The following is a 23976-nucleotide window of genomic DNA, read 5'->3' on the forward strand; positions in this document are numbered from 1 at the left end:
CTCAAATTCTGGAGGAATTTGCATTGGCATTTGGCTGACAAAATAGATCTTCTTTCTTTTAGAAGGTAGGCTTTCTTTTTAAGACAGATGAAAACTGACCAGAAAAAAAAAAAAAAAAACACAACAAAATGCACAACTTGGACCCTCCAGAAGCCAACGGTACTGTGCCAACACTGTTTGCGCTGTGTTGGTCCCTGGGATTTGATCCCTGAGTAGGGCTGATCTTTTATGCATCCAGTTATTAACCTGCCTGCCCGGATTTCAGTCAAAAAGTGCCACAGTTCCACTCTGTTAGATTATGTGCATCTCTTATTAGACTTGTTAATGAAAACTCACACAAGAGCTTTTCCTGCTGATTTGTCCCTTATACTATTTATTTCAGTGATGGGGAGATAGGACAGTTTTGACCTGAATCACTGCTTTTCTTAACTGGCAGACTTAGAAAGGCTGAACAAAATAATCCAAAAGTACTTTTTGACACCCTTTTTTTCTCACCTCCAGCACCGTTATGCTAGAAAAAAGATAGACAAAAGTGGCGTGGTGTATAAAGGTGACAGTAGCCTGACAATTGAAAATGTCACCATGGAAGATGGAGGCCTGTATATATGCAAAACACTCAATGCAACAAGGCTGGAGGCCAACGTCACGGTTACAGTGTATGGTAAGTTCTGCAGCTAAACTAGAACAATACTGAGAACCAAGATTGTTTAGTGTAAATGATAAAGATGCATTATCAAATCAGTTGGTATGCAAATGGAATTAGGAAGAATGCCAACTAGCTACAACAAACATTAATCATCTGTAATCTATAATCATTTGATGAAAGAGCCAGCACCCAGCACTGTGTTTTCAAAAAACCTCAGAGAGTCAAAGACTGAGAAGTCTGAGGACATGGATTACCTGGGGGCTGAACTGTTTCAAAAAAGCTGGCACCACATGTGGCTGCTGATGCCCTGGAAAATTTGGCCTACTGGAATTCACGTGGCCAATCACACAGTCCAGCTGAGGCATTTTCACACACTGCCATAGGGGCCCTGCAGGTATTACTGATTCCCCACTTTAAATATAAGATCTTTCATTTGGAGATGAAACACACTGGCTGTGGTAGAGCTTTGCAAGGCAACTGCTATAACAGCTTGTCATTCCATTTGGTTGTCTGTAGCTTCTGCAGATCTGTATTGCAAAGAAAGCCAGTGTAGACACAATAATATTCAAAGATGTGAGCACTGCGCTCTGGCAGATCTGCCATTGCTTGACTTTCTTTTTTTGTTTCTCTTTCAAGATAAACCTTTCATTACGGTTTCACATAAGAAAGGGCCCTACTATGAGATTACATCAGGACACAAGTCATTGAAACTGGCTGCAAAGGTGGATGCCTTTCCGCGTCCAAGCGTTACCTGGTGAGTAATGTCATCTTGTGCAAAATCAGGAATGCGTGACCTTCTTTGGGCTCCTGACAGGAACAGACTTTCACTGTTCCTTACCTCACAGATAAAAGACAAAAGAGTTGGTGGTGCTCATAGCTTCGGTCTCACAGTTCACCTAAGGAGATGTGACTCCTTTCTGCAGTGCCATATGCTCTGTGAAGATGAGCAAGCCATACCTCTTTTCTTTGCTATCTTTCCCTCCTGGGTGTGCAAGAAAAGTCCCCGTAACAAAAACATGAGTTTCATTTATCCTGGACACAGAACTATTTGGAAGATTCAAATAGAAAGTGACTGGAGAAGGGCTGTTAGCTTAACAGCATTACTGGTGGTCAGTTTGCAAAGAGGCAGCTCTTAATAGAAAGCTGCAAGAGAATTCCTAACATGTGAAATTCTTTTTCTTTATCTCTTTTAAATAATTTTCTCCACTCCTGTGTCACCCGCAATGTTGTGTGGAAAATTAATCTGGTCTGTTCCCTACTAGGGACATATAAAACTCTGGCCTGTGCCACTTGTAAAAAATATGGATGTCATTATGGCACTAGTTCTGCCCATGATTTCTAGTCAACAACTGAGGCAATATTATCTGAGTCATCCTCAGCATCTTCCATACGCCAAGACATACCCATGACCACTCTAACTCCCTACTCCAACTTCAGATCGTTGCAGACAGTGCAGAGAATCCTGCCAAGTAACCTTGGCTCCACTGGGACTGTAACGGATCAGCTTAATAGGAGGTGCAACACGTCAGCAACTCCAGGAGACACTCATCTCTCTCTTTATTCTTTCATCTCTTTTGTCCTCTCTCTTGCTACTTTTCTCACACCTCATTTTACAGGGAGTCTTTAACTACCCCATCCATCACCTTATACATCTTTAACTGTATGAAATCCTCTACCACAGCTGGCATGGGTTTGCCTCTCCTGGCAGAGAAGGTGGCTGGCGTGCATTGGCACCTTCATGGTGCACTTTTCATCAGCTAGCTGAGGTCCATTCAGGGTGGGCTGGCAGTCAGCAAAAAGTACTGGTCAGGGATCGTTTGCTGTGTTTTTTTAGCAGTGAAATAACATGAAATTCTCTAATGTTCACTTCAAATCAGAGAACTCAGCCCTGCCAGGGGATATTTTTAATTGTTGCAGCTTTTTAGGAGATGGGAACCTTTCTGTGAGTTGAAGTGGGGACCATCCCCCTTTTCTCTGCCAAAGCTTTGTTCTCCAGGCTCAGCATGGAGCATCGTTTGGTAGCTGTCTGGGACCACCAGAGCTGCCTTTCCTGTGTGTTCTAAGCTACAGCTGTTGATGTTGGAGGTCTCTCAGTACAAGTTGTTTAAATGACTGTAAAGAAGGTTTCCAGCATTCTCAGACAGTAGGACACGTGTCCCAGCTTCTCCTTCCACCAAGCCCTGAAGCTCTGTGTGTGGCAAAGTCTTGCCTATTTGATATTCAAAACCCAAATCTGCATAACAGCTTAGCAGTGAAGAGGAAGAAGGCCTTGCAGACTGCTATTATAGTCTTAGTTAATGAAGACTCAAGATTGTAAATTCATCACTGACCTTCCTATTGAAATTCTCCAGGACAGAGACTTCAGTGTTTTCAGAAGCAGTAGAGGGTCATACATACACACTGAAAAATAATTCTGCTTAATTAATTTCTTGTTCTAAAACTGATGACTCAAATTTTGGTAAACCAATGATTTACTGCACTTTTTATTGCACATCCTGCTGTTGTTGACTGTCCAGCATAATTCAGCAGCATCTAGATGCACATTTCTGATTATAATTGAGCATGCAAGAGGCACTGTTAATTCAGACCTTTAAAATATCCTTTTCTTGTCTGTTGGATGAAGCCATCCCATAGCACTGCAAATGCTACTCAATCAGTTTTGGTGTGGTGGGGTAAAAGGAATAGATGTCCCATTCAAACAGTGATTACAGATCTGTATTTCCCTTGCTGTTTCCAAAGGATGACCCATTCTAATTTGAGTAATAGTCAGTTTTTCTGAGGGCTAACATGCAAACACATGATGAGTCTTGATGGGACTTTCAAAACAGGTACAAAGATGGCAAACTGATCAAGGATAACCACACTTGCTATGAGCCAGATCCAATGAAGTACAGACTGGGCATAAGAGATGTGAGACCCAAGCATGCTGGAAACTACACCATCGTCTTGAGCAATGCAAAATACGGCCTGTACAAGAACCTCACCATGCAGCTGGTAGTGACAGGTAAGGCCTGCATGTTTATAACAACTTCTACTAGGTTCTTTCTCATTTTTTGTGTGATCCAATTTTACCAGTCAACAGGAATGAGTGACATTCCCCCATGTTTAGCTGATATGAGCTGATATAGCATTGGAATAGGCTGAATATCTTTTTAGAGTTCAGTTCAGCACAAAGCAGAAGTGGGTGAAGGCTGATGTTAGTGCCTTAGAACTGGGAAGATGAGTGGTCCATGTCAGAATACAACAGACGTGGGCTTTTTCAGCAACAAATATGCATTCAGAAAGGGTTTCCCAAGGCTAAGCGAGTAAAGAACACACCCTGGATGAACTCGACAGTATTTTGGGATGCTGACCACTGCACAACATGGAGAGCAACAGTTAATATACTGACCACCTCATATTCAAATGTACCCTAGATTCTAGAGTGTATGATCATGGGCATCTATGCAATTAAGCGTTTGGTCATCACATATTAGCCACACACAACAAATATTCAGAGAAGCATCTTTATCCAGTTAGGAATTTGCATTTCAGAAGATCTGTGCATAGATTATCACCTTATTCAGGATCCACTGCAGATCAATCCCATGTCACCTCATGTTAATCGTAAGCAGCACCCATTCCTGAATAGGGAGCTGACATGAGACGATAATCTGAAACCAGGTCTTCTAAAGTCACTTAATTTCCACCGAGATATTGCACCTCAGAAGTAGACTGCAAGACTTTTTTGTCAGGACAGTGTCTCTGCAGAAGGAAGCAGAAATGGCTTGAAAGTGAACAAAGACAAACTTAGTTTCAATAGGAGTTTTGGAGGAGATATCTAGTAGTGAGCTCTTGGAGATGGAGTCATAGTTTCCCAAAAGTGGTGGAAATTTTATTCCTTGAGATTAAAAACCAGTCTAGGCAAAGCACTGGAGAACATCCTGTTGGGATAGGAAAAGTCCCAAAAGGGCTGACGGAAGGAACTAGATGAGCTACCCTGTCTTTTATGTCTCTCAGTCATCCTGCTACAGAAATACTTTCTAAGTCTGTATTTCATGTTTTGTCATTTATCCGATGGGAGCATTTGAGAGACAGGGTCATTTTCAAAGGAGTCCTGGGAAAACTGAAGTAAACTGTGTGCACTGAAGCAGGTTCATTTGGCACAGAGGAACAACAGATATTGGAATCACATTTATTAATCTCCCTTGCTGGGATAATGAAAGACAGAGCCACATTGTCTCTTTGAACATCCACTGCCTCTTTTAATCCATTGAATTTGGGAGCAGAGAGATTGAATCATGAGGCCAAATAGGAGTTCAGCAAAAGTTAGCTCTGCTTTCTTTTGTATTTCCTGAGGTTCAGTCAGGCAGTGAAATAAATGAAGTTATTGATGCAGGTTTGTTTTCTTTTCTATTGTGAATTCTTTTCTTTTTCTCTTCACACCTAAAAATATTCTCAATTGTCTTGTTTTGTATCACTTATGTGCTGCTGTACCATGCAATTTCCAGCATTTGTGTTTTTCTCATTTCACCTTTCACAAAGGAATAATGCCTGACGAACGGAGAACTGGCTGTTTGGGCACATTTCACCTACCAGAAATGCTAAATAAGATATGCTAGCTTAAATCACCTCAATGATAATATAAACTAAGGTGTGTAATGCAGGAGTGGAGAGAGCTAGGAATATGTTTAAGGTCAGCTATTGCAGCTCAGCTGATGAGCAGTAATGTGTTAAGCCGCAGTAATTTGCTCACTCGAGGTTGTTTATCCATAAAATGGTTTTGCGGTCTTGTTTGAGAACGGAAACATTTAAAGGAAAAGAGAATTAAGAATGATAATAAATCATCTTGTCAAGGTAAATATTAGTGTTTGCATGCAAAAGAGAATGTTTAGTTGAAAAGCAGCCATTCCCCAAATAGGCATATGAAAAAAACAAACAGACCTTGTTTGCATGAACAAGATGCTATTTCAGGATTAAACCATCCCTTGCTATAAACTACAGTACAAGCCTTTCATCTTTAGTGTGTGTACAAGTATGTGGTATCCTCTCTCTCGCACACGGTGCACGCCTAGCACGGTGCTCACTGTTAGCCTTTCTGTGAGAACAGCGCAACAGAGACTTTAATCAGGAATAAATATTGCATTGCAAAACCACCATTTCTCAGAGTCTGCAAAGTCCAGCACCTGCAGGAATGTTACTGCCTGGAGAAGGTGTTGCATGTTGAAGCACAGGACGAATAAACAGCAAGGGTTTCTTTTTTGGTAACAACGGACCATCCCAGAAATGAAGAACATGCAGAGAAAAATACCTGCCAAAGAGTGCCACTGTTTTTAAGCTAGTGGCTGCAAACACTGAGGAGGACATGCATGACACAAAACATCTGGAAAATCTATATTGCCTTTGCCAGGCTCTTCTCTGCAGCACTAACCCAGCATGCTCTATCTGAAGTGCTCGACCCAAGAGGAGGGTCATTTTGTCCAAATGCATGTGGCCAAACAGGAGTTCAGCTTTCTAGGTATTTTGTGCAGGGATTACCTTGCCCACCACTGAAACACAACCACCTCTGAGCTGGAAATGGCCAGGTTTGAAGAGGGGAGATTTTAATGTCTCCAGTTCAAGCCATAGGGAGAATGCAATTACTGAAGCTGGAATTTGAACACGGGGATTAGCAGACTTGATGAAAAATCCTCGTGGCCTTGCAGTGAACACAGTGGTAGGAGCATCAGCTTTACATCATGTCTAAAAGATGGTGCTTGCAGCAATCCAGCACTGGATAAGCCTCATGCTGAGTGCTGGTTATGTACCAGCTCACTCTTACTGAGGAGCAAGAAACATTTCTTTTGAGTAACAGCATTACGGTCCCCCGCTCCCCCAGCCAGGCCAGTCTTCTAAATTTCAGAGCTGCATCTGTGGGAAGAAGTGAGTCCTCATCTATATCATTAAAGAGAAGATGGAAAATTATTTAAATAGGCTTTTAGATGAGACAGTAAACGTTACTTGGATATGTTTCCTTGTTTTGCAAAGGGACACTGCACTGAAGAAATTATAAGTGAACATACAACCCCCTCTCCTGTGAGTCTCTTCAAAATAATACACTGTTAATGTTCCTGAGCAGCGCAGAGAGTATAACTGGCAGTCAGCATGCTGGCGAACCCATCACTGTCAATTTGAAGTAGGTGTAGAGGAAGTTGAAAGTTAATAGTGTTGTGAATTGTTGTCCGCAACCAAAGTATAAATAGCAGCAGGACTCTTATTCATCAGAATGCACTACATTAATTTTGCAGTGTATTTTATTCAATAATAATGGCAGCGGAAGAGGCCCCTTTAAACGGGATGAGAACGAGATAAGAAGTGAGCTGCCTAACCCCTGTGAGCCAGGAGTTTATATGCAGCGTATCTCTTAACGTGCTAAAAGACCAGACCTGCTGCCGGCTTGCCGTGGAGTCGCCCTCCCTGGGCACGTACACTGTGTGTGCAAGGCATTTCACTCCATGGTAATGAGTAAAATCTTAAGAGTTATTTCCCCCGAAGTTTGAAGGGACCATAGAATTGGAGAGTATCTACAGGGAGCTCAGGTATCCATCGTGTCAGCTCAACAGAGGCAAAAAAGAGCAAAACGGCCAAATTCTGGGTAGGAACCCATAGCAATGCCTGCTGATAATATGCAGGAACATGGCACGTGGACATGTGTGCTTGATGCCTGGCCTGGAGGAGACTGGCCACCAGGATCCCACTGCTGTTCAACAAATATCTCTTTAAGAAGTGGCTTAGCTGTGCCTCTGGTCACCCGTGCTCCCACTGCAGCTGGAATTTAATCTCGCAGGAGCACATACCTCCCTGGCAGAGTCACGTTGGCTCATTGTAGGACTCAAGTCCCCAGGAGGTAGCTGATTGCATTTTCAAAATGCTCCTTCTTTACATATTTACACATCAAACACTGTCCAAGAAACGGCGGGTTGCTGTGTTTTTGTTTTGTTTGATTAAATTCTTATTGAGAAAAGCCTCAAGAAAATAAAGTCCTGAAGAATTTGGAGGGGAGGGAGCAAGGAGAAGAGACAATCCTAGCAAACAGCTGGTGGCGGCACATCCAAGGCATCCAAAAAGGAGAAACGTGGGAGAAAAGAGTTATTCCAGGCTGGAGTACAAAGCAGTTTCAGAACAAACCATAAACAAAAAGCCCCAAATCTATTTATGGGCAAGCAGGCTGCATTTCATTCTCACCCTTGCACAAGTCATCTGCATGTAGCAGAGTTCTTGCTGAGCACTTTATGGAGCAGTCAGCATGCTCTGACCACCACGTTGTGAGTGAAGATTGTATTGAAGCCGGAGTTAATTCAAAACGATGGGATGAATAATCGCCTTCGCCACTTTGCCTTTCTGCTTTGTCCCTAAATTTCTTTCCTGTGCTGCTTTGAGGCTCTTCCAGCTTTGGGTTCCTGCTGCTGTAGTCAATTGAAACTACATTCCCTCGTACAGTCCTTGATCCCACAAGCTCTTGCGTCGTGCAAGTGCAGGATTAAGTGCTAGAAATAGCTAGTACCATAAGCAGTAGTAATTCACAGGCTCCTTATGAATTCCCTCTCTCCTGGGCAAGGACGGGAAGGAAAGGGGTGCACGGAGAATTCGCGTGGGTGCTCACACGCACTCCTTGTTCCATCAGCGTGGCGGCTGGCTATCCCTCGCTTTCCGTTCCTAGCGAGAATTAGCTCCAGAAGACGTAGCAAGGCATACAGTGCCCCGCTGTGTCATCAGCCCAGCTCTTCATACCTGGTTCTTTTGACATTGCTGGATTGTGAGGAACACGCATTTGTTTGGAGTATCAGTGCAACACAGCTGATGATTAGGTTAAAGGACTGAGCCGGCTATGAGAAGCAGGGCTACATAAAATGATCTGCCCTCACCGTGCCTGCATGATTGGAAATCCTGCCAGGTCTGGTTTTCCTTTGTGTATCATACTCATCTCCTGTGCAGCTCCTTGGAGGAGGACCCAGTCAGGAAAAGGCAAAATAGAAGAAATTATTTTCCATCTTCTGGGCCAGCCAAGCAAACCAGAAACCCCCAAATAAAACAGAGCTTGTCTCTGTCCAACCGTTGTTCCTCTGAGCTCCTCCCCAAGCCCATGGCTTTGCTTTCCTCCTGGGTACAGCTGGCACCAGATGTGGCCAGTACTCAGGGTGGGGAGGACGTTCGGTTGAGAAGAGCAAATGCAGAGATACCTCACCATATAGTGCTCCAGGCTATCCTTGACATCTCCTCCACCACACGCAGGCAGGAGAGAGGCAACCGACTTTTTCTGGGATATAGCAAGAGGAAAGGAAAACCGTGGCAGCCCAAACAGACCGCAGCGAGCCTTTCCGGCACGCTAAGTATTAGCAAGTTCGGAAGAGTTTTCTCACTGACATCATGCGATCCCTGCACACTCGCAGCTCCGCAACCCAGCCTGCCCTCAGCCTCTGGGCTCTCCCAGGAGAACCCCTAATGAAAAAGTCAGACGAGCTGTTTTCATTTTGTTAGCAGTAGCCAAAGCAATTTGAGGAAGAGGAAGGTGGGGGCCTGCCGGCATTTGCCAGAAAAATCCGAAGCATTCAGCTCGCGTCTTTGCTGCAGCAGTCTCTGACAGCCTTTAAAACCCGAGCGGTGGGGGGAAGGCGGAAAGCGGCAGCACATGGTTTCCATGCTGTCTCTCAGCCAAGCCTGCAGGTAGATTAACTAGTGGGTTTTTTTTCTTTCGAAAAGCACGCAAAGGGGGCAGAGACAAAAATCCGAGCAAACTGCCTGCTCTGCTAGCAATTAAGCAGCTCATCGTTAAGCACTTTGCTTTTGAACTCTGCTTGGCCACGAAAAATAAGAAGGGGAGAGACAGACAGGAGGAAAGAAAACCCTTTTTTCCCAAAGGTCGGCTGCGTCAGGGATGGCCGATAGAGCTGGGAAAAGGCGGTACACGACTGAAAGAGAGACGGTCTTCTTCCTATAGAGTCTTTACTCTGTAGTGACGTATATAGGAGATGCTTAAAAGTGACAGTACAAGGCTAGAAAAAACAAAACCAAGTTGCACTGTGTTTTCAGCCACAGAAGTCCCTGTAGGGTGGGTCAAGCTCCCTGTGATTTTCCTAACATCTGTCCCTACAGCCTCAAACCGAGGGTTTCTGCTCCATGTGCTTCCACCCTCCTGGCACCCACGGCCCGTAACGGCGGGTGGCAATGGAGCGGCAGGGTGCACGTGCCCGAGGTTAGCGATCATCGGCGACCCTGAGTCTATCCTTGGCCGCGTTATGGACTCCCACGGAGGCTCTGGCCAGTCGTTTCATCCCTGCGCCTGCTTCCCCGGAGGCAGCGCGGGGACCAYGCCGCGCACCCGCTGCCCACTGCACGGAATAAACCCAAAAGCAAACAGGCCGAAACAAAGGCAAACACCCAAAGCACATCAGCTGGGGTCAAACACAATGTTCTCTTCAGCCTGAAACAAAAGTTTTGTTTTCAGGTCATTTAGCTCCTCATTTTTCTTTCTTTCCTTTTAACAAAAGAAAGGAAAAAAAAAACACAAAGATCATCACTTGTAAACTGAATACAAACAAACTGGTTTGGCTTTGGGGAAAATTTCATCCTCTTTTTCCCACATCATTTGGCCAGTCCAAACTTGCGTTAATGAGTTTCCTCTCTATCTTACTGAATATTCACCTAGCCCAACTTGCAGAGCTTGCATTGCCATAAAGTCCCTCAGAGGAAAGATTTGGAAGTCCAAATTACTTTTGCTTTCGGGAAACAGAAAGGACAAATAGAAAACAAGCTGCCTCTCTGTCACTAGTTTTAATGAAGCCCCTTGTCCAAGAGAGTGCATAAGGTTGGGTCTAAATGCTTTGCTAGACCACTCTATGTTATTTTAATGATGTGCCTAATGTGAAAAGGTTTTTTGAAACCCAGCTGAGATTGTAATGGGGAAGGTGTGTAAACAGCATTTCAGCAAGAGGTCGCTGGAAGTAAAGCAAAGCTTCTCTACAAAAAACGGGGAGATGTTTTATGGCCTGTCCTCTATACTGGGGCGCTCCTTTGGGTAACAAGTGTGCAACCCTGTCATAACATCCACGACAAATTTAGAGGCAGAAGAATCTTTTGCAAAAGGGGCAGTGTCGGACGGAGGGGTCACTATCCCAATCATTGTACATATCATTTACTTCTAATGCCCAAAGACTAAACATTGCACTAGAAAATAAGGTGAGATTTACCTAATGCTGATAAATTTAAATTTGCAGCAAGTGGAACTGCTTCTGATTGCATTGCACAGCGCAGCAGCAGAGAAGTCTTTAGTTATTCAGGTCAGCTCTCACACCAGCAATTGCACCTCTGCAAAGCGGGTTGGGGATACAATCACATTTTAAACCTGAGAGGACGAAAACCCATTCGTTTCAATACATTTAAAGCCATGTGAACACTGCGCGTTGCAAATGCAGCCACAGACAGGAAAGCTTTTAAGGTTTGTTTGGCTTCTGCTTGAGAAAACTCAGCTTGGGGAGGGCAGTGGCCAAGGGATTGGAGGGGGAGGAAAGAAGTAAGCGGGCAGATCTCTGGGGGCAAGTGGGAAGCAAGAAACTGGATAGTGAGGGATGCTGAGGGCAGGAATGAGGTGTATTTAGAGGTCTCTCCTTGCATTTCAGCACTAGCGCAGCAGAGAGGGCTGCCGGCTGGGGCAAGGCTCTAAGGGGGAGGTGTTTGGTGAGCGCGAGGTTAGGATAGCTGAGGGTGCTCTGGGTCACGTTCTCAGCCCAGTCGCAGAGCTTCAAGGAGAAAGGAGGACTTTGCGCTGCCCCTGCTCAAGGAGGGAAGGTGCACTGCAGGGCTTTGTCTTGTTTACTCAGCTTTCGTGAGTGCCATCAGTCCAATGCCTGCTAAAGCTCCCAATTCTCAACAGCTTATTTTTTCCATGCTTAAAAAACAGCAATACGCATGCAAATGTACATGTGTTGATGAAATCTGTATTTGAGATGCATAATTTAAGGTGCAACCAGAAATATACTTGGATTGTGGCAGTGGTTGCAAATGGATTCGCACCCCAGGCCTTCCCTCCCTCGGGCAGATGAGCAAAGGTACACAGAGTTCCTGCATAATCCACTGCACTGCTTGGTAAGCAAACGTGAAAGAGAAAGCAAAGCAGTGTTTGGAAGAGGGAGAGGGTTATCTGAGAAATACACTGCTTGGTGTACATTAGATAATCACTGGCTTTAGGGAAAAACTCCCCATCATGCTAACACGGAGAGCCTTTCTGCAGGCAAGATGGCTGCAGATGCCAGCACACAGCTTATGTTATCTGCTTATGGTCTGAGTAAGTCTAAAAGGCCAGTACCCACCACTGAAGAAACCAGTTCACTTGGTAGGTCCTGGTGTTTCCACCACTGATAGAGGCAACTTCTGTAAATAGGATCTGGCCCAGCAGAGCAAAGTGACTGGAAATGCTTTAGTTGTCCTCAGTGGGCACTCTAAGAGGTAAAAGAGCCAGGAAAGCGTGCAGAGCTTCTGAACGTTTTCAGTCCAAGAAATATCCCCTAGTGGTTCCAGTCCTCCCCTAACACTTCAAGGGTCCAGCAATTCAGCTCAAAAATCAAAATCTCACTGCAAAACAGCACACCCAAGATCAGGTTGGCCTAACTCAGGCTTGAAACTTGCCTCGTGTGAGACATCAGAGTATCCCACACTCCACATCACAAACCTGAGGCACACTGAGCCAATGCTGATGTCCCTAAAAACACAAAGAAGGGGCTTTAAAGATTTCAAAACCATAGTAGAAGTCATCTGCAGAATGACACCTACCACCATTACACATTTTGCAGTGAAAGAAAGAGAGAGAGGTATAAAAACTGCCCCAGTTTCTGAGCACCGTGCCCATAATTAGCTACTACCCCACACTCATTGTGTTATGAGGCACTGTGAAAGAAATGCTGGGGAGGCATTTTTAGCCAACCCCTCAAGTTTTAAGAAAATAATTGTTTAAGCCTCATAAATAATTATTATTTCATTGAATGAATCATTTTGACTCATTTTAGGTTTCAAGTAATATTTAATAGTGCCTTGCAGTAAAGTCACTGTGGAATTAGGAATTCATTTGTCACTCATGTATGTTCTTATTTTAATTAGATCAAGTTAAAAATATTATTTCTTTTTTAGAAAGATAATTTAAGTGACAGTCAATATGTTCATCATTTCACCAAGAGTGTAAAAAATTCTTCTAATATTCAAAGATAACAACCAAACCTTTCCCCTCATATTCTTTCACGCAAACACACATACACAAACAAACAGAATCACAGAATCACAGAATCACTGAGGTTGGAAGGGACCTCTGGAGATCATCTAGTCCAACCCCCCTGCATACTATCTCTCTCCCTAAGCGAGTAAAGCTTTGTTCTTACAACCCAGAAAACATAACACTTGAGTAACTTTTCACACTGAACTTCACGCCTCTTCTTCTGGGTGAAAATCATGCTCTTGAGTTCAGTCCGGACATGTTGAACAAAGGATTTGAGACTGAAAGGAAAAATGTCTGAGATGATGAAAAACGTGCTTCTACCTCTGTGGAGTTTTTTAGAATGATTTTTATAATCAGGAATAGTTTAGTGATGAGAAATGAGATGCTAGTTACAAGGAAGTTCAACATTAGTCCCAATAATTTGTCCTGTGAATTGCCCATACACGCATAAATCTCAAAGCCCTTGGTCAGCGGGACATTTTGGGACCCAGCAGCGACATGGTGCAGATGAAGATGTGAGTAGCAGGGTCCCCAGGCACAGTCTGCCGTGGCTGCCCTGTCTGCTGCCTTCTTGATCTCCTCCTTCACCAAAGATAACCCTTCTCCTGGTCTGAAAGGACGAAGGAGTGAGAAGTGCATTTTTGGAGACAGATAGAACTTCATCTGCAAGCAGAAGGGGAACAAAACGTAACCAGAGGGGATCGAAAAAGCAAAATGGAGCACAACAGTGCTGTCCATCTTAAAACCAAGCAAGGCCAGCCATTTGGATTTTTTAAGTGAAACACTAATTAGGACCTAATGTAGACTCTTTAAAGCAGCTGATGTTGTACTATAGCATGGGAATTAGGGTATGGCTGAACCAATTACACTCAATACTCCTTCTTTCATCTGGTGAAGAAGGGAAGGCTGATATATTTTCAGGCAATGGTGAGGTCAGAAGATCATTCAAACTCTGACCTGGCAACCATGAGAAATGGAAAGTGAGGATCCCACCGAGACATGGGATCAGACTGGTCAGTTCTCTCGTAAGAGTAGAGGGCTGGAGGGGAAAAAAAAAGGCGGGGAGCAAAAGGGCTCAAGATTGATGAGGTGGGCAGTAGCTCATATTTACATATCTGGGGCCTCCTTGACAGGAGAAAAAATAAGTTAACCCGAAAAATAGAAATCTAATCTACATTCACTTCCCAACTTGTCAAAAGCCCTCAGCGTAAAGCAGCCGCACTCGGCTGCACGGAGGTGTTCCACAGAGGGACCCCGACCAATAAATCTGTGTGATTTCCTGTTATGAGAAGCAGACAAAGAGATATGGCCAGGGATGGACAGAGCTGTCTGCATAAGGGAAGAGCCTGCGCTTTCACCCCAAACTCAAACCCACCCTCTCCGAGGTTAGGAAAAGTTCAGTTCACTTTGGGGATTTTTTAGCCTTATTTCTCATTTTCACGTGTTCCCGTGGGAGCTGGAAGTAGATGGGACAAAGCATTTCTTTCCTGCTGGCAACGAGCAGCACTGAAAGTGTCGCACAAAAGTTTGTTCTTGTGAGACTTCCAGTCCAAGGGTGTGATCTTGCAGCCCCTCCAGATGTGAATAAGGCAGCGACATTTTTAATGGTTTCACTCTTGGGAGTGGTTTCATTTCTTGGCATTATTCTGCAAGTGTTTCCTCCTCACCACTTCTTCCCTGCATTCTGCTCCCCTCCATCCAGTGCACGTTACGCAGAAATGGAAAAGGTAAGCAACGTTTCCCAATGAAAAAGACTTTTTTTGCAGAGACCCTTGGGAGAACGTGCACAATGGTAACGATATTGCAGAGCACCAGCTGTTTGATAAGATTCCTCTCGGGCGGTGACATCAGAAGTCGAATGCTATTTTGTCGATAGTACCTACACTAACAGCCTGATCCTGCAGTCCCAAATCAATAGAAGTCTCACTGCATACATTTTCTAGACGTGTAGAAGGTGCACGACATTTGAAAGCAATGAGGATGAATGTGGTAGGGTTTCAGCGTATTTGCTGAAACACTAAAACCACGGCCCATGTTCCTGCGAAGGAAGAGTTTCAGCATTGCTGGTAATTGCTCTACAACTTCAGCAACCTCACTGTATCATCACTGTTAGTTTCAAGACCTTTGATGGAACAATAACACTAGCATGGATATAAGCTCCTTTTTTTTCTTTTTCTTTAGAGAGACCCAAAATCTATGAAAAGGAGACAGATTTTGATAAGATTGAGTGGGTGGAATTAAGAAGCAAACACAAAATCCAGTGCACCGTAAGTGGGAATCCTGACCCAAAGATCGAATGGCAGTGGCAGCCCTGCAGCCTCACGGAAACAGTGTAAGTGGACATTCAGGCAGCTCTCACCTAAGGGTGAACGTGCTGTGATTTGATCTGGTAGTTTCATGACAATTTTTCTTTCCAGTGTGTCTTATTTATCTGTATTAAAAATCACTAGCAGTGATTCCCCACCTAAAGATCACAAGGGGGTTGTGAACCCAATAGAYATCTAGTTGTCTATGATCCTTTTTGGAGTTGCAAGCACCTTTTATAAGATCAGAATTGTATCAAATAAGTTTAAAGTGACTGAAGATCAGACTTGAATTTTCTTTAACTTGACCAGCAAGGTACCTCAGACTTACTAAGATTTTTTCTTACACCTCTTGGGTGCAGCCTATGATGTTGACGAAGAAAAAAAAGATAGGTGTGAGAGACCAGCGAAGGGCAGATCTCAGGGAAGAGCACTCTGTTTTTTGTGTAGAGGTAACATACGTTTTTCCCCCTGTAAGGGCTAGTGTCAGACAAACCTGCTGAAGGCTTGTGTTTGTTTAGTTGCCATCCTGACTTCGTGCCACTTCCTAAGGGCTGTCTTCACTGGTGCACACTGAGCATCTGGCTCTCATCACAGCCTCTGCTTTGCTGGCAGAGGTAACCAAGCCTTCACGCCTTACTGAGAGCCCTTCTTTGCTAAAAGTCTGGAGGCAGCATGAGGTGTGAAGACACAGAAGCAAGTCACTGGGTCTAAATTGTCAGATAGGAACTTGGCAAGTTAAAACATAAGATGCCTCATGTGGTTTGCCTTATACAAACACTTTTGTTGTTCCTGCTGCTATATGAGCAGAGTGGTCTGTGGGGAGAGGTCTTGGCTCAGGCCTGAATGGGTTTGCTTCCCCTGGTAGCCCTGGGGGACATACAGGAGCCGTGTGTAACAGCTCTGACAATACTTTAACTCTTCCCTGCAATGAGAAGGCTGAAATCAGCTTTCTCTCCTTAAAAAAATCAAGGCAGATCTGGGAAGCACGAGAGAAATTTTGCTGGATTGTTCCTTATTTTCTCACAGTTTCAATGCTTTTCCAAATACTGTGAATGGCAGGCCATGAGACTGAGACAAGCCACAAAGAGAAGCTCCTGTCCCAGGTTCCCTGCTGCAGCCGTCACAGCAGTGTTGGGTGATCTTGGCTCAGATCAGGTCTCAGAAGTGACTGTATGTCCTTCCATGAGGGAAGTAGCCCATTACTTGGTTTAGCATTTGGCCAGGAGTTGTATGTTTAGGTAGGGCTGTTGGCATTGCAGGTCAGCAGAAGGTACACAAGCTGCTGCTTTGAAGGTGTCCGGCAAGAGCAGAATGGAAATACCATAAGGAAACAGATTATACATTCTGTAGGAAAGCCCCAGAGAGGACCTGAAACCTTTTCCAGACTTTTCTCTCCCGGGAGAGAAGGCTGAATTAAGCCAGATTTGAACCAGTGACCTGGTGGCAAAAGACCTCGTATAACCTTTGTTCCAGCTCCCTGACTCTGATGCTATCAATTTAAATACAATTGCAGAGTGGCGTCTACCTCTTCTGGCCTCCGGGGCAGCCTTATCTTTCTGCAGCAGAAGCTGTAGGAGGATTCCTGTGGGAAATGACACAGACCCCATTTCCTTCTGTTGTCTCACTTCCTCTCTCTCCCTCTCTCTCTCCCCCTTCCTCACTGGTGCACTTCGAATCCCAAAACACTATCATTGTTCCTTAGAGCTGTGATGTGATTTGCTTCCTTTGAGTTTTTTCCCTTCATCCTTAAGACAGAATTGTGCCTTGCAGGAAGTCGCCTAAGACATCTTCTAATTAGGCTGTTTTGAGAGCTATAAACCCTCCCTTGACCCAGGGTGGTAACCATGTGTCTTCTGAGGACTTGGCAAAGGCACAGCTGTCTTACGGATTAGTTGTCTGCAGCATTGGCCCTTGGGCATCACCTATAGAAATCCATATTCATTTTACYTCCTATAATCCTTACAAGGATAGCAGGCTCTGAGGCTGTGGGACTGGCCGTGGGAAGTGCGGCGCCTCTGCAGAGGCAGAGGAGGGAACACAGACGCTTATTCCTGTCGTGCACTGGGATGACTTGTGCAATTGCAGCTAGTTGTGGGACTGAACTGACTTCACTAACCTGCCATCATGGATTCACAGTTTGTAGTACCCAGGCATCCTGGATTGGAGCTTAAGCAGCAATTATGGAATTGTTAAAAAGTTTAAAATTGGAAAGGCTTCCTTGAGCTGCACAGCCAGCAGTGCCCTCAGCCAGCATGCCTGAAGCCTTTGTGCTCCTAAGCATGGGAACGCCTGTGTCTCTGCTCATTTGTACAAAGAGCTGTAGTTAAAGCGGATAGAAAAACCTCTTGCCTTGGATGGTGCAAATATGCCTCCCGGCATGACGTGTGCTACATTCACTACTCTTGCCCATAATTCAAAAATGAAGATTGCTAACTGACAAAGATCTGGTTCTCTTTCAATGAGTACGCAATATCAGTGGAGCCTTCTGCTATTGTTATCCCAATATTCATCTGTTCTGCTTCCTCAGCCCGCACTTCATGACGCTACACAGTCACAGTCAGCAGCATTCACCTCCCCACACTGTGTCGAATGACTGACATTTTGAATTTTGAAATGCATTGCAAGTGCTCAAAGCCCTTAAAAGCTATAGCTGCAGTGAGCTGGGGTGTTACTCCTATTAGCCAGATTAAACTCACATGAATTGATTTAGGTGTCCAGGATTTTCTATTTTCAGTCTTTAGAAAGTTTGGGATGTGTTCTTGCTGGTCAAATTGTGACCTTTGTCCTGTCGAGGTGGGTCCTAAATGAAATGCTTTGAAATGTTGTGAAGGAATATCGCAGTTGCACCAGAAGGTAACAATCTCTATCAGCAAAAGCTTTTTAGGAGTTTTTAAGACCTAAGACTATTGCTTAAGAATGACACCTTTAATAATGGTTCCTTGGGTTATCCACAATGAGTCGGGTTTTGAACACCACCTTTGCTTTTGCACCTCCAGATGCAACCCCCGTGGGCAAAGAATCGTGGTTGAGGAGAACATGTATATAGGCAACAAGATCAGGAGCATTGAAAACATAACCATGAAGCATGGGGATAAAAGAAAGGTATGTGTCTGGTGGAAGTCTGAGCACTGATGTCATGGAATAGCAGTGGGTTTTACGGACGGGACGCTGCGCTCTCACAGACAGCTCTCCCCGCGGTTCCCAAGCTGCTGCTGGTTCTTAGCATGCTTTAAATTCCACAGCCCTGGGATCATTTTCAGATCTCCACTGTTTATAAATGCCGGGATTCTGGCAATGATGTCACTTACCCTGTTTAAAGCCCTCCAAAGACTTTTGGGTCAAAAACTTCTCTGTCTCACTCAGTCTTGAGAAAGTGTAAGACTGGTTCAGTGCAAGAGGGGTCTTGTGAAGCACACACAACTGATAAGGACTCTACGTTCATCAAATTGCTTAGCACTTAGAGAGCGCTTTGTACTGCCCAAAGAGACCCACAAGACCCTGCCTACTCTCCCAGTAGTAGGAGTTAAACAGCTGTGTTATTTAAGGGGGCCTACCATGGCCAGAGGTAGTTGGCCTGATTTTCGGAGTGTTTTGGGTGCCTGCAGTACCTGCCTGTTTTGGCTGGAGTTGGAGATATTTCCTTATCCATTTGGGGTGCCAACCATGTTACCAAGCAGGGGAAGGTGGGAGGACCTCCTTCCTTCTACATTTCCCTGCCTGCTTCCCTGTCCAAACAGATAGCGTTGGGAGCAGGCTTCCTGCGTGAACTGCAAAGATCCCAGCCAGGAATTATCTGTTAAAAAGCCTCCTGGGTACCTGTGGTGATACTGACTGATACTGTTAACACACATCCATGCGAATCCTTGAGAAATCGCTGCAGCTGTTCTGCTCTAGATTCACAGACTTCTGGCTATGCCTTGCAGAAGATGCCGCAGTCTGGCTCAGACAGTTGTTTTACCCCTGTTGGACTTGCAGAGGTTTGTGGCTCTAAAAGCAGTTCTGCGGTTACACGTTTCCAGGTGGATGCTTCAGATAGTTAAGTTCTTAAACCTGCAAGGTGCTGAATGTTGCAGTCTGTATCCTGGCGTACTTTAAGCACATGATAAAATTCTTGGGCTACTCGCATGCTTAAAGTTAAGCACAAAGTTAAAGTGCTTTTCTGGATCAGGTCCAGACTAAATCAGCATCTGGAAGGATCAGTGCCTTAGCCATCTGCTCTTTCTCATGGAGACTTTCCAGCTCTAAACATAATCTAAAACAGAGCTCTGAAAACATGGAGGTTGGGCTGGGAAGGAGAAAATCACTGTTCGCTTTCCATTCCTGAGTTTTCCCCTTGCTGGAAGATATTTATAAATTGGATTCATTTAGATAGCATAGTGTCCCATAAGCTCTGTCTTTAACAGATTCTCTCAGAATTTTAGATCTTAGGTAAAAAGCAACCACCTACAAAGCTTCAACTACTTGTAAAAAATGGACACCAGTGACTTGTACTCACAAAGGTTCTTCCTTTTCTAAGACTTTCTGGTTGCTTCATGGACTGAAAAGAGTTTTGTGTCTTTCATAACTATTGTTTCTCTCCATATATAGAGTCTGTCTATATATATGATCATGTGTCCAAGAGCTTAATTTATGTCTGATGATCAGTTTTAAAGTTAATTAGTCCCCGTATGAAAGAGAAGGGTTTCACAATTGCTGTGGCTCAAAAAAATTCCATTTCGATAGTCTTTGGCTGCTGAATTGTCCCTCAGGCTGGGATAGTGAGATGCTTCTACAACAGAAAAACACTTCTACAACAGAAGAGCATTAAAAACAACATTTTTTGTTGTTTTATGCATACGTATGCCCCTCCCATTTCTTTTCTCACCAACTTTGCTGAGGCAAATATACAACTGGGTGAAATTTTAGTCTGTTCGTGGAGTTAAGAGATGGGATTTGTCTGCAGTCTCTGTGAATGTGGTGTTTAGGAGTGCCTTGGAGCTCCTGGATCCAGTGGGGCACTCCAAACGCATCCTGCCTCCATGTTGGTGCATGATTAGGGACTTTGCAGCATTCCTCTATCCCTTATTTTCCCTGGAAAGAAAAGCCAGGTGCAGCTATCAGAGGAGGCTCCACTCCCACGGGGGACCCCATAGCACATACCCGCAGGTCAGTGTAGGCATCAGCCACATGCCTGTTTCCTGCCTGTGAAGTGTGGTGGACGGGAGTGCTGGCACAAGGGAGGCATTGCCAGGGGAGATGCTCAACAGAAATGGGGGCCATGAGAAACCTCAACCAGATGCGTTCACCTAAAGATGACTCCTCTCTTTCTCCAAGAGCTTTGCCGCTGCTCGCACCTTGAGTTCCCCTGTGGCTGCTCTTTGCTCAGCCCTGCAGCAGCCGTCTCTGCTCTCTGCCCTTTCTCTAGACTCCAGGCATCCTGAAATGTTCTTTTTTTAGACATGTTCAAAAGCTCAGCCCACACCCCTTTAACTGAAGCTTCCATGTATTTCATTATTAAAGTTCCTTAAAACACAAGTTGCATAATTGTATAATTTATAGTACATTCATTATTTTCATCTCCTCTTGATCCACTGGTTGCAAACACATTCTGAGGTGTTTCCTAATAATTTTTATGTCCTGAACAAGATTTATTCAAATTAATAAAACTAGATTTTTTGAATCTCAGATTTCAGCACTTTGTCTCCCTGCTTACATTAGCAGACAATTCCTCTCCTTCCCCCCTTCAGAAGTTCAAGGCTATCTGTGTTGAGTTAAGCAGAGTCTTTAGATAATAGAATATAATTGAAAAAAGACACCGATGAAATCTCATAGCCTTCAGACTTTTCCTTGTTTTTTATCAGTCGTTATTCCCACCAGAAATGAAATAGACAGGAAACAGCCCAATCCATTCCCACCATGTCCTAGCAAGTAATTCATCTGCATTGACCAGCCAGATGAAATAATAAAGATGTTGGAGTCTGAGCTAGCGTGGCTTTTATTGACTGTGTTATGAAGCTGGGATTAGCCAAGATTGGTTATTTTTCCTGTGTGATTTGAGCCTGTCCGATGATAGCTGGAGTCTCAGAGCAGAAGGTGGAATTTACCTAGTCTCAAAGATTTCATCAGGTTTCTCAGTGTCCCTGCAGTTCACTCTCAAAGACTTGTAGCAATAAATGTTCTTCAGTGACATTTTTAAAAAATGCATTAACTTTTTAGAGCTGCTAAGAACACAGGAACAGAAATTCCCAGATCCAGAATTCTGCTTAAAAGCAAGCTCACAGAGGCAGCAAGCAAGGATTTTTCCATCAGACCAGTGATGCTGTCTCACACTGAGATCTTGTGATGTCTGTTTGACAGAAGTGGCATGTAAAATTGAGGTCTCTTGTCATCTTTGTCATAATGATAATGATTATTCCATTATTATTCCACAGATAGGGAGGTGAATTTCACCCCTTCCTGTCTTCCCACAGACTGAGTGTCATTCCTAAGGAAAAGCATGTGGCTGTCATTAACATTATAACGTCATATCATTAACGTTATAAGCTCAAAGAAGTCTTGGTCAAATACTGGTTGAGGCAATTACATTGTGCCGGCTTAATTTTTCCCTGTGGTTTTGAGTCAATGCTGAAGTTTTCACTTTGTGATTTAAACCACTATGTAGCTACCTCTGAAAACTGCTTTTTAATACCAGGTGAAACACCTTTGATTGCATGAATTGCCTGAATTTCCTCTTCAGGTTGCAAGGAGCTAAGTTGCTATTTTAGTTTCTTCCTCTTAGTAAACTGAACATACTGATCTGAGCTTGGAAGAACAGGTCTTAGTAGAAAAGAACAGCAAGATCCATACATAATTCAGTCCTTCTTGGGAGTTTCTTTTCATCTCTCTTTTCTCTCTCACATGTGTATATGAGAGAGATGGCCCTGCCACATGGATGATTGGACATGTTTTTGTAATGAAACTCATGCATTTATTTAGCCTGTGAAATTCATAAGCAGTCAAGAAAGCCCACCTGAAAATGCCAGGTTTAAATGTCCGGGAGGAACTAAGGGACTACACATCATGGTGGGATGGGTTCAGTAAGAAGCACGTGAACAACTCAGTAGGGCTGTTTAAATCTGTCTCCTTGTGTGGGTGCCTGTTTCAGAGAGCTCCCACAAACCTTGGCACACTGGTCTCTGGCAGGGGAAGGTGAACTGTCATGTAGCTGGTTTTTTGGACAAGGCACTCACTTTCTGGGAGACAAGCCCAGATGTTTCAGGCTCTTCCCAAGCACAGGGACACATGGGCTGCATTGTCCTTGGCAAGTCTTCTTGAGAGAGCCTGGCTAGCAGCAAGGACGTAAGAAAGAGCCCCCTGTCTCTCCTGCCCACTTTAATTTATTAGCTGTAATCAGTGGGTGCGAGGAAGAAGCATGGGGGTGGTCGTTGCTCATGAACAGTCAACACCTACCTGTCTGCCCTAGGGCCAGTGATCAGTCCACCCCCATGAGAAATGTGCATCAATCCCTCCAGAGGCCCCTCAGACCTCCAGTTTTCTGCAATTTTCTGCTCCATTCAGCACCTTTCCTAAGGGGATGATCACACAGTATGACCATCAGCTCTGCTATACTTCTGTGAGGAAGGTAATGATTATCCTCATTTTACAGGGAGAAAAACTGAGGTATAAAAAGTCACTGCCAGAAATGAGAGCAAACCCCAGAAGTTCCCAGTCAGCTCAGATTTCTTCTCTTATCCCTTGTCCTCAGTCCATCCTTTAGCATGCTTTAAATGGATGAACTAAGATCATAGATAGGAATTGTCAGGCTATAAAAATAAGTGTTATTCTGTGCCATTCAAATAGATGGATTGGAAGCTAGCTGAATATTTTCTTTGCGGGGTCTCTGGTAAAGTTCCTATTAATTTCATCTCTCTCTAGCCACCTCCACCCCAGCTCTGCCAGAGTTAGATAGCTGAGAAGTTTTCCACCCACTTTTTCTACTCCTCATCCTCGCCTACATGCAGCTAACGAAGTGAAAGAGAGAAGAATTGTTAACTAAAGCCATTGGAGGGTGGGATTAGAAAGGAAAGAGAAAGCAGGGAATAATAAGATATATTAATTCATGCTGGCTCCAGCTTGAAAAAAGGCCTTGCTGCTCTGTCCTTACCATGAGATGTCTAAAAACACTCATGGTATATGGCTGTGGAATGTTATTTGGCTGCTTCTAAAACAGCTTGTTTTATCAGTTAGAAACATTTCAGTGCAAGACATATGGACTTTATTGAACTGTTCCATTATGGCTTTTCCCAGCAGCAATGTCTATTTACTTGCTATAGCTGTTCTTCAGAAATTGGTCGTTTTCTTTTCTTATTGAATTTTAAACTTCATTTATTCTTTTGTAATAATTATTTATTAGCTAGTAATCCCTTCCTCAGGCTGGCAGTATTGGGTGGCCTTCAGGTTAAGCATAGGAAATGGAGCCCTTCACCTCCAAATTCAACACAGGCAATCAGAACTGGTTATCAACCGAAGGGTATTTGGTGCTTGGCATGCAGTGAGCTTGCAGGATCTCAGGCCAGCTCCCACTAGGAAGATGTCTAGACATTGCATGCCAATAATCTGTTATTAATTATCATTGGTTTCAGCACTGTCTGCACAGAAGCAAAGGACTGAAGAGCCACAAAGTTTGTGCTACAACTTGTGGCTGGAGAACACTGTCAAGGGTTAATGTGTCATTTAGTTTGAACTGCTCTTGACTGGGATATTGGGTGGAAGGTCAAATAAAAAAGTGCAAAATTCCCGGCTGTCAGTAGTTCCTGAACAGTAATTTTGCTGAAGTGATACAATGT

The 23976-nt window shown here is 44.1% G+C and overlaps 1 protein-coding gene across 1 annotated transcript in view; it reads left to right on the forward strand.

The window, feature by feature from the left end:
- The window catches only part of LOC112975755 (vascular endothelial growth factor receptor kdr-like), a 103038-nt gene that overhangs the window by 27342 nt on the left and 51720 nt on the right, over positions 1-23976 (forward strand). The window contains exons 8-12 of the mRNA XM_026086246.1: positions 502-661; positions 1283-1400; positions 3475-3650; positions 15048-15198; positions 18169-18274. Coding sequence (XP_025942031.1) covers positions 502-661; positions 1283-1400; positions 3475-3650; positions 15048-15198; positions 18169-18274 — 711 coding nt within the window. The remainder of the gene's footprint in view (positions 1-501; positions 662-1282; positions 1401-3474; positions 3651-15047; positions 15199-18168; positions 18275-23976) is intronic.

Source organism: Apteryx rowi, unplaced genomic scaffold, assembly GCF_003343035.1.
Source record: "Apteryx rowi isolate R43461 unplaced genomic scaffold, aptRow1 scaffold_69, whole genome shotgun sequence".
NCBI classification, from domain to species: Eukaryota; Metazoa; Chordata; class Aves; order Apterygiformes; family Apterygidae; genus Apteryx; species Apteryx rowi.